Source organism: Sminthopsis crassicaudata, chromosome 2 (assembly GCF_048593235.1).
Source record: "Sminthopsis crassicaudata isolate SCR6 chromosome 2, ASM4859323v1, whole genome shotgun sequence".
Classification (NCBI taxonomy): domain Eukaryota; kingdom Metazoa; phylum Chordata; class Mammalia; order Dasyuromorphia; family Dasyuridae; genus Sminthopsis; species Sminthopsis crassicaudata.
In genome coordinates, this window is record NC_133618.1 from 192,700,161 (window position 1) to 192,712,200 (window position 12,040).

At 31.3% G+C, this 12,040-nt stretch overlaps 1 protein-coding gene across 2 annotated transcripts in view; it reads left to right on the forward strand.

Annotated features, from left to right (window-relative positions):
- Positions 1–12,040, forward strand: part of SNTG2 (syntrophin gamma 2) — a 671,931-nt gene that overhangs the window by 254,492 nt on the left and 405,399 nt on the right. The window contains exons 3-4 of one of the 2 annotated variants that reach the window (XM_074288004.1): positions 4,918–4,974; positions 5,078–5,135. In XM_074288004.1, the coding sequence (XP_074144105.1) occupies positions 4,918–4,974; positions 5,078–5,135 (115 nt within the window). The remainder of the gene's footprint in view (positions 1–4,917; positions 4,975–5,077; positions 5,136–12,040) is intronic. The other variant, XM_074288005.1, reaches the window with a different exon arrangement.

A 12,040-nucleotide genomic window follows, 5' to 3' on the forward strand; every position in this document is an offset into this window, starting at 1 on the left:
TCAGTGAGTAGTTTTCCCTACTAACTCAGTAAAGCTATTCCTTCTTTGAGATCTGATTATGTTAGAGAGAAAGCTTTAATTAGGTAATCAGATAGGAATATTCTTTCCCACTTTTATATGCAAATATAAGTTAGTCTTTAGCAGTCATTAAATGGGAGTGGGAAAGGACTCAGTGCTTTATCTGAAATCCATGAACAGTAGGGTTTCTTATACTTCAGATAATACTTTAAAATGATAGTCTGCCTAATAGCCCAAAATTAACCACTTTTATTTGTATACTTAAATTTTTTCAGCAATACATTCTGTCAGTAGTCAATTTGAAATAACATTGGTTTTTATTTTTCTTGTGTGAGAGATTTTGACTATATTGTTATGGCCAAGTTTTATATATATATATATATATATATATATATATATATATATGTGTGTGTGTGTGTGTGGATATATATATATATATATATATATATATATATGTGGATATATATATATGTGGATATAAGATATACAGAATAATATATGATAGGTAAGGAGTCAATTCAAAGATTGAGAACTAATATACTGAGTTGCAAAATAAGAAATCTCACAAGTGTACCAAAGACACTTTTTTGTCAGTTAAAAGATATTTTGAGGATAAGGATGTGATCAGCTATTTGAAAACCAGTTCCACTTCACAATATTTATAATCCACAGATAAAGGAATGATATGATATCTGTTTATAGTAATATAAGGTGGGCATATGGGTATATGTGCATAAAATGTAGATTTTGACTGAATGATAGCTAGCAAAAAAAACTGGATTCAGTTCCAGTGGAACTATTGGATAATTTGTATAGGATCCGGAGTTAATTCCCTAAAAACTCTTTTTCTCTGAATTTTATATTTTCAAATCTTAATTATATTCAGATTCCTTTAAGTTCAGATGAGGCCTGTGAATAAAGAGAAGAAAAAAATAACTAGTTTCAGTAATTGATGATATAATGCCAGAGAAATTGAGCGAGATAGAGATTAGAGAATATTCAATACATAATTTATTAAGTGGAGAGATTTATGGGGACCAGTGGATCTATGGTTGGTCCCAGGGCTGAAAGAGACTATCTTCTCAAAGAATTCAGCACTGAATACCAGATACAGCATTTTTTTATAGGGTAACAAGAACAATGACATAATGGGGGAGGTACCTGGACAGGGATGACCTAATGGGGGGAGGAACCCAGAATGAGGATGACATAATGGAGGCAGGCATACTGGAGGGAGGTACTGGAGAGGCTCCTGATATTCTAATGATGTCTAAAATGGATAAAGACCTTTATCCCATCAAACATTAGGAGGAAATAAGTATAACCTAAGGTCTGAGATATAAGACCTTTATCCTAACATTAAATGTGGATGGTTTTAACCTGAGGCAGAGTAACTGAATAGGACAATTAGGGAAACTGGGTCAGGACATTAAAAGAGAACTATGGCACAACAATAATAAAGCAAAACTAAAAACAACAAAGACCAATAAAGTGAACATGCTTTTCCTCTTCTTCCTAAAATTGTCTAGTTTATAGAGGAAGCCCTGCCTGAATCTTCTAAGGAGTTCTATTTTCATATTACTAATTTTAACAGCCAAGCATGTTTACCAGTATTTTGTATCTCATTCAATATTTCTTAGAGTATATTTAATATAGCATATTTATTGATTGAATTCACTTATAGAACACTTGGTGAATTAATAGTTTCCATCTTGGATTAAATTTCGAAAGTTGTTCAGTATTTTCAATAAGAGGTTTATACCCTACTGCCTACACAGACCATTGCTGTGATATTATTCAACTGTAAATCATAAAACACTATAATGTTCATAAAACCAAAATTTACAAAGAATAAATCAAAAGATGTATTATAAATATAAGTATACTCTTGCTTATTATCAATAATTCAAAGATTAGAATTTTTAAAAATCATCAAATAACTGTAGTGGGTTGCCCCTGCTATGAGAAAGAAGGATAACAAATGGATAAGCACAAAGGTTACACTTTTTCTAAAAAAATGTTGAAAGACCCAGAAAAAGGTCCATAGGACTTTGGGAAGATTCTTTGTGCTTAATAAATATTTCCTTGAATTGAAATGAACCAATTGTAAATTCTCAAAAATACAAATCACAGAGACTAAAAGTTGGAAGTTGCGAAACCCAACATAAGGAGTCCGGTGTCTAATTCTTTTAACAAATGGCCTTCTAAGGCTCTGCATAAAACTCCCTAGCTGGAGAAACACACTCCTGCAGAAAAAAACTTATGACATTCTAAATCCACACTTACTAGCTTGCAGAAGAACAGACTTAGAGAGAAACTTAGATGAAACATCATAGTTTTTGAAGGAATATAAGAATCAAAAAGGATTGTATTTCTTCCATTTGACCCCAAGTAGGAGAGACAAATACATGGGATGGAAATCCAAGAAAAGTAAATTTATTCCAATGTAAAGGGGAAAATTCAATGTAGGAGGAAAATTCATTCAGGTTCACTCCTTCACAGTCATGTCTTCCTCTGTCACTCTCCATTGCGTTATGTATCCAGTTAGTAGACAACACTTTTTAATTCTGCTTCCATATCTGTCATATCCATCTCAGTCTTTCTCCTTATATGATTCCTACTCAAGTTCAGGTCCATATCATCTCATACTTATACTATTGTAGAAGCCTCCTAGTTGATTTCACTACCTCAGATCTCCCTTCTCCAATCCAATCCAAAGAAATATTCCTAAATCACAATCTAACCACATTATTCTCTTAGTGAATTCCAGTTCCCCAGAACCTCTCTGCTTTACATCAGATCTACCTTTCTAGCTTTATACACTCCTCCCTTCACATACTCTTCAAATTAACCATACTGGCCTTCTTGGTTTATGATTAGACTCATCTCCTGTTTCTATACCTTTGCACATCCTGTTCCCTATGTGCTTCTTCCCTACCTCTGCCTCTGAGAATCCCTAGCTTTATTCAAAACTCAGCTCAACTAGGACCATTTATATGAGAACTTAGGTACTGTTCACCTCAACTGTGCCCCCCCCCAAAAAAATATTACCTTGTATTTATTTTGTATGTACTTGTATGTGTAGATGTCAACTCCCCTTTCTGAATGTTAGCTCTATGAGGGCAGGAACCATTGGCATTTTTGGCTTTGTAATTCCATCATCAAGCACAATTCCTTATAGACTCCTGGCATTGAAGAAATATTTTACACACACACACACACACACACACACACACACACACACACACACACACACACAGATATAGATGTATATAGATGTTCTAGAGATCACTAGGCCAAGAGAACAACTGATACACTTTTACACATACTGCCTATAAATTTAATTACTAGTAGGTAATCACAGATTGATGGCATGTTTTTGGTTTTTAGTTTTGTTTTACCTAAGACTATATAGCCACTTCCTCATATTATCTTTTGTAGAAAAATTTATTATTATGAAATTGATAACTATTGCTTTCTACAGTTCATAGTTTAAAATACAGCTTCATTGAGAGAATGCTATCAATAATTTTCAGATTTAGTTAAAATGTAGAATACTTCATCAACCCACAGCTTCCTTAATTAACAATCTCACCTGCCAAGAAGTAGGAAGTAAAAGAGTTGACTGAATAACTACATTCTGTAACAATAATTCCAAGAAATAAAATGCTTGAACTTATTTCATAGGAAAGCCTCATATCTTTATTCATATTTCATTTCTTCATATTTTGTAAACATTTTAATGACTTTATCTCTTTTATATGTTTTTTTTTTTTTTTTTTTTGATGAAGCAATTGGAGTTAAGTGAAATCAGATCCTCCTGAATTTAGGGTTGGTGCTCTATCCACTGCACCGCTTAGTTGCCCTTTATTTATCTCTTTTGAAGGCTGATAATAGAGCATTAAAAATTTATAAAGGAGTAAAGGTAAAAACATATTAGAAGCAGGAGTAAAATAGTGAGAAAGCATCATTACTGTGATCAGGATAGAAGAAAAAGTAAAACTATTAACACTAGGTACAAGAATTTTTTAAATTTAATTGTTAGTTTTTTTGTAGAGTAAACATTCTTAAAGTGGTATGAACTTATATTGTTAGGATTACAAGGTGATAACTCAGTTTGTCATGTGCTTTTTCAAAATATTTGATAAATAATTGATTTCCTTTGTAATCCTGTATATTGTCTTATAAATTTCAAAGGCAATAAAATTGTATTTATTTTATGTACTTAAAAATATTTTGAGAGTTTGAAACCATAAGCATCTCTTATGTTACAAAAGTGTGATGAATTCCTTATGTAGAGAGAGAAGAGAAAATGGCTAAGGACAGAATACTTATGTTATTGATTTTGCTTTGAAATAAGAATTCAACAAAGTGAACAGAGAAGGAAAAGCTAGAAACATCAGATTTCTAGGGGGGTTTATAGAATCTAAGATAACAGAGAGTATTCATTAGAATATGGGACCAGCAGTCTCCCAAGCTACATAGATCTAAAAAACACAAAGATGAAGACTACCAAAAAAAAAGTCTATTGCAGTTGGCAATTGAATCATCAGTGGCCTTATGGAGAACAGTTTACAACAGTTACAGTAAGTGCAATTGAATTGTAAAGTTTGGAGGAGTAAGTAGATGATTAGAAAGTAGATAATGATAACTATTTCAAGATGTTTGGCAATAGGGAAAAAAGAGATTCTGTGACAGGCTGAATGTTGCAGAAAGGTTAAAGAAAATTGTTTGAATTTTTTTTTCTAGGTGACACATTCCCATATAATTATATGCCACTATTTTGATTACCTTAAAAGTTTCTGTACATATATGGTCATTATAATCTTCACATACATTTTATTTATCCATCTTCTAATGTATTTTAAACTAAATTTATTTTTCTACAATTTTTTAAAGCACAGAACTGTTACACTTCGCAGACAACCTGTCGGGGGCTTGGGCCTAAGTATTAAGGTATATATGTATATTTTTCCATTTCCTATTACCTTCTTAAATTATGTGTATGAACAGCACACAATGTGAATTACTATTTCATTTTGATCAATGTGTTTTCCAGGGAGGTGCTGAACACAAGGTACCTGTCGTCATCTCAAAAATATTCAAAGATCAAGCAGGTAAAAGAATTCCTCCCTACCAAAAATTATATTATACACTGTTATAGTTTTTGAAAAATAATTACTAATTGGGTTCACTTGGGGAAGATTTTATATTCCCCCTAGCCTCCAGTTTCACTGTATGTATAAAAGAAGAAACTTGACTCTGACTCTGAACTCTAATGCCTTTCACTTCTCTTTTTAAACTTGTAATACTTTAAAATTTGAGAAATGTAGCATATGGCATTTAGTTGTTGTTTTTTTTTAATCTTGTGTTAAAATTTTATTATTTTGCCTTATATTTAAATTGATTCCAAAAACCTTAGATGATGCATAAAACACATGCTGGTTCAGTTCTCCTATTATGAATATTTTTTTAAAATTTCAGTGATTAAAAATTAGTAATGAATAAGTGACTAGCAGTCATCAAAATGTCAAAAGATAATTGTGAATAAAAAATAATAGACGTGATAAAATTTATTTAAGCCATCATATAAATTAATTTGCACAAAAAAATCTTGTAATAGAGCTATTTGTATTAAGCAAGACCCATCTATGGCAAGAGAAGTAAACACAGGGGAGTTTCAATGATACAATGCATCCTGACATGTTTTTGTTCATATTGGATATGTATATAGAAATTTTATTTGCATAAGTATAAGACATGGCAAGAAATAAAAAAAAAAGTGACTTTTGTTGGTCACAATTTTTGTCATTAAATTTTAAAAAGGAGTATCATTTCTTTGCCTTGGTCAGCCTTTTCAAAATTTTAGATGACTTCCCAACTTTTCTATCTCCTCTTTGAATATTTCTATTTCCTCATTCACTTGAGGAACAGGTCTCCTTTGTATATCTACTTTTATTTACTAGTCATATTGTTTAATACACCTAATCTCCTAAATGATGAGCACTATATACATATTTTTAAACTGAAAGAATATATACCAATACATTTTATTAACTGAAATTTCCAGGTGACACACTGAAAAACAATATGATAACATTAACAGAATTAAAAGAATATGTGAGAAAGCAGTAAGAATATAATAATGAAAGATCCTTCATAGATGCATTAGCTAATGTCAAAAGGACCAATAATTAATTTATTGTTCAGTTCTTCTGAGGACTCATCATTATATGGACAGTAAATCTCACCCCAATAGTCATTATCCCACTATATACATATCTTGCATATTATTTTGTTCCTAAAGGTTAGATTCTCATTTTCTGTTCCTGGCAGAATCCCCTAGGGAGCCAGACTGAATTTAATTTTCTTTTATATAGTTCCTTTTGATGACTCTTACTCAGATGCACCCTAAGCAACTGGTCCAATTTCTCCTACAAAGCTCCTTTTTTTTTCAAATAGCATTAAAGAAGCCCACCTTCCCTAAAGAATTAACCCATAAAATAATCTGAAGGAGAAACAGTAAATACAATCTGCTATGGATTTACTAAAGAAATAATTTAATTCCTACAACATTCAAGAATGAGGGAGGGAAGGAGAGGATTATTTTAGTAATAGTCATTTGTGATATTATGATTAGAGAGACATCAAAGGAAGCTGATAATAGAATTTAGATTATTTTTAGAATAATTGTATGTGTTTACTGGGAGAAAAGTGCAGTAATATATTTTTAGTTCAAATTATTTTCCATAAATCAGTATTTGAATTTTTTTCTTCATAATTTTTATACATTCATGAAGAAAAGCATTTAGATGTTTTCATACTTGTTTTATGATATTGTCCTGCCTCATTGTAACTAAATTAAGATGATATAATGAAAGAGTTTTGCAAAAAATTAAATGTCACATAATTAGTTGCTGCTATATAGATTATAATAATAATAAACTATTACCTTTATTACTGCTTCTAACCAAAGTTACATTTTTGGAACATTATTGTTGATAGCATTAAATAATATGCATTTCTCTTTCAGAAGGAGTTAAAAATAACTCAACCTGATTTACAACAGACAGGATAATATATATCAGGGATTTAGAACTAATGAAGATATAAACACAGTTATTTATATTCATGGGACAAGGTGATTCTCTTATAGTCTATGCCATTTCTGTTTTGTTTAGGAAGACTGAAATGAATTTGAGAATATAAAAAAATAATGACAATGAAATATTGTAGACATATGATAATTCAGTAATCATTAGTCAATTGTATCCTAAAAATTCAAGAAGCCAGCATGGACAGGAAAATATAGAACTGGATTCTGAGGATATAGGCATCAATGTCCAATGGAGAAGGATAGAAAGAAATGTAGAAGTGTTCAGATATTGTTCAAATCAGGCATAAAGAAATAATAAGAACAGACTTCAGACAAGAAACATATAAATAGTTTCTTAGAATGCAGTAAAAGGTTGGGCAATTCACTTTAGGGGAAAAAAAGAATATTCCTTATAATCAGGATTCTTGAAATTCATACATACTTAATGTGATTAAATTTGACCACAGGATTTTTATTGGCTATTTCAAGTGTTGATAAGTGTAAAACAATAGGTTGTTCTGAAAGGCAGCGCTGACTAAAGTTTTCCAGGTTAATAGAATTTAAATTCTACAGAAGAAAATTAATCAATAGAGTTAGTTATGTTTAATCATTTCACTGCTTTTGTGAGCTATTTGCCTGACTGATTAATAGTTGAAAATAGCATTTCAAAGATTATTGCCTTTCCTCAATTTTGTGAAACAAATATTTTTAGTTCCTCATTTATATAAGGTACTTAATTTCTGGATATAAATTGAGAAACATAATAAAAGGCTTGGAATAAAAAAAAGAAAAATGGAATGATATGAGAAACCATATGCTGAATTGGAATAGAAAAATATAGTTTCTCTTTAGCTAAGTAAGTGGGGTAGGGTAGCTCCAACCAACAGAGCTGCTTATATCAGAATAGCCATATTCTTTTATTCACAGTCTTATTATGCTGATGAAGCAAAGAAATACTGTCAATATAGTTGGCCCTGATTTTGGCATTTGAAAAACTCTCATTATCCGCATAAAAAAGATAGGGAAATATGTGCTAGACATTATTTAGGAAAATGCAAACTTAATTTCAACAAACATAAGAATGATAGCATTTTTTCAATGACTTGTACAGAAGTATCAGTCATAAATTCATACATTTATGATTGAAAAAGACATTAGAGGCAATGCACAGCCTTTTCATTTGAAACACATACCTTCAGATTTCTAAAGCTAAGAGGAACTCCTTCTCATTTTACAAATGAAAAAAGTGAGATTCAGGAAAATTAAATTGAATTATCTAAGCTCACAAAACTAGTAAGGATCAAATTACATGCTTATAAAATTTGTATATGACTCAAACTGAAAAAGAACAACAAATTCACTAAATAATATAAATATTACTTTATGGGAAAACATTTGTTCCAACTGAATAAGAGGCTATTAATTAGAGGAAAATATAAAGTCTTTCACTAAGATTCAAAAAGTTTATTTCCTAGCTACATACTAGAGATGAAAGCTTGACAAGATCTCATCTGGAAAATATCTTGGCATTTTGGTGCTTTGCAAGCTCAGTTTACTTTTCTGTGGATTATAAAATAGATTGACAATACATTGAAAGCAAATGTTGCAGTCTGAAATATTTAGCCTTGTCTATAATACAACTAACCTTGGCAGCTATCTAACCTTTTAGGGTTTTAGACTACTCTTCAAAACTCTTAAGTAGTAATACAGTTGCTGAACTGTATTGATAGATGTAGACCACTTAACAGGACCTCTTTCTACCTAGGCAGGGAATATTTTTAAATGATCAATCCATAAAGTAAGAAATTAGGATTAAGCTTTCAGAAATCCCTTCTAGACCTAGAAATATGCACTTAGGTGCTTTAGTTTTATTATCTATAAAATTAGAGAACTTCCTTAACTGGAATTCTTTAAGTGTTCTCTAGAGACCCTAATGGATATCTGAGATCCATTGAGGGGAACTGTAAAGTCAAAACTATTTTTGTAATATTGTCATTTTAATTTCTTTTTAAAATTTTAAATGCATTATTTAATTTAGCTAATGCATATATATACATATATAATGTATATAAGTATATATATATATACATATGTACACATATGTGCATATAACTACATATATATGTATATATATATATATATATAATTATGGACATATATACATATAAACACAGTCTACTGAGACCAGGAATATAATATCAATTCTACATGTGAAATCATGCAAAACATATGAGCCATTTCACAAAAAAAAGTAAGAATAATAAAGTGAGAAGACCATACTTTGATTTATTCTCAGAGGTAGATAGCATTTTTCATCATGAATCCATCAGAATTGTAGTGGATAATTGTAACAATTAGAATAGCTGAATCTTTCATAGTTGATTAACACTACAATATTGCTGTTACTATGTTACAGTGGTTTGGGTCAGCATATATACATATATATGTCATACATACATACATATTTCCTTTTACTTTTCTTTGATCTTTCTGAGCTATAGACAGTATATACTGGTACTACTGGGTGAAATAGTATGCACAGATTTATAACCCTTTAAGCATAGTCCAAATTTTTCTCCAGAAAAGTTAGACCAGTTCACAGCTTCACCAACAGTGCACTGGTACTTCAATTTTTAGACATCCCCTCCCTCATTTATTATTTTTATTCCCTTTCATATTAGCCAATCTGATAGTTGTGGTATCTGAGAATTGTTTCAACTTGCACTTCTTTAATCATTGAAGATTTAAAGCATTTTATTATATCACTATAGGTATTTTTGATTTCTTTTGATAACTGTCTCTTCAATTCTGTTGGACCATTTCTCAATTAATGAATAGCTTATTTTTATAAATTCCTACAAATTTGAAAAATGAAGCTTTTATCAGAGAAGCTACATAAAAAAGTTTTTTTTTTTTTTTTTATTTTTTTTTTTATTATATATATATTTTATAATATTATCCCTTGTATTCATTTTTCCAAATTGCCCCCCCTCCCTCTATTCCCTCCCCCCGACGACAGGCAATACCATACATTTTATATGTGTTACAATATAGTCTAAGTACAATACATGTGTGTGAATATCATTTTCTTGTTGCACAATAAACATTAGAATCCGAAGGTACATGCAACCTGGGCAGACATATATTAGTGCTAACAATTTACATTCGCTTCCCAGTGTTCCTTCTCTGGGTATAGTTATTTCTGTCCATCATTGATCAACTGGAAGTGAGTTGGATCTTCTTTATGTTGAAGATTTCCACTTCCATCAGAATACATCCTCATACAGTATTGTTGTTGAAGTATACAGTGATCTTCTGGTTCTGCTCGTTTCACTCAGCATCAGTTGACCTAAGTCTCTCCAGGCCTCTCTGTATTCCTCCTGCTGGTCATTTCTTACAGAGCAATAATATTCCATAACCTTCATATACCACAATTTACCCAACCATTCTCCAACTGATGGACATCCATTCATCTTCCAGTTTCTAGCTACAACAAAAAGAGCTGCCACAAACATTTTGGCACATATATGTCTCTTTCCGCTCTTTAGTATTTCTTTGGGATATAATCCCAGTAGTAGCGCTGCTGGGTCAAAGGGTATGCACAGTTTGATAACTTTTTGGGCATAATTCCAGATTGCTCTCCAGAATGGCTGGATTCTTTCACAACTCCACCAGCAATGTATCAGTGTCCCAATTTCCCCACATCCCCTCCAACATTTGTCATTATTTGTTCCTGTCATCTTAGCCAATCTGACAGGTGTGTAGTGGTATCTCAGAGTGGTCTTAATTTGCATTTCTCTGATCAGTAGTGATTTGGAACACTCTTTCATGTGAGTGGATATAGTTTCAATTTCTTCCTCTGAGAATTGTCTGTTCATATCCTTTGACCATTTATCAATTGGAGAATGGTTTGGTTTCTTATAAATTATGGTCAGTTCTCTATATATTTTGGAAATGAGACCTTTGTCAGAACCTTTCTTTTTAAAAATATTTTCCCAATTTGTTACTTCCCTTCTAATCTTGTTTGCATTAGTATTATTTGTACAGAAACTTTTTAGTTTGATGTAATCAAAATCTTCTATTTTGTGATCAATAATGATCTCTAGTTCTCCTCTGGTCATAAATTCCTTCCTCCTCCACAAGTCTGAGAGGTAGATTATCCTCTGTTCCTCTAATCTATTTATTATCTCCCTCTTTATGCCTAAATCATGGACCCATTTTGATCTTATCTTGGTATATGGTGTTAAGTGTGGATCCATATCTAATTTCTGCCATACTAATTTCCAGTTTTCCCAACAGTTTTTTCCGAATAATGAATTTTTATCCCTAATGTTGGAATCTTTGGGTTTGTCAAAGATTAGATTGCTATAGATGTACCCTTTTTTGTCCTTTGTATCTAATCTGTTCCACTGATCTACCGGTCTATTTCTTAGCCAATACCAAATGGTTTTGGTGACTGCTGCTATATAATATAGCTTTAGATCAGGTACACTTAGACCACCTTCCTCTGAGTTTTTTTTCATTAGTTCCCTTGCAATTCTTGACCTTTTATTCTTCCATATGAATTTTGTTGTTATTTTTTCTAGGTCATTAAAATAGTTTCTTGGGAGTCTGATTGGTATAGCACTAAATAAATAGATTAGTTTGGGGAGTATTGTCATCTTTATTATATTCGCTCGGCCTATCCAAGAGCACTGAATGTCTTTCCAATTATTTAAATCTGATTTTATTTTTGTGGCAAGTGTTTTGTAATTTTTCTCATATAATTCCTGACTTTTCTTTGGTAGATGGATTCCCAAATATTTTATACTATCAACATTTGTTTGGAATGGAATTTCTCTTTGTATCTCTTGCTGTTGCATTTTGTTAGTGATATATAAAAATGCCGAGGATTTATGTGGATTTATTTTGTATCCTGCCACTTTG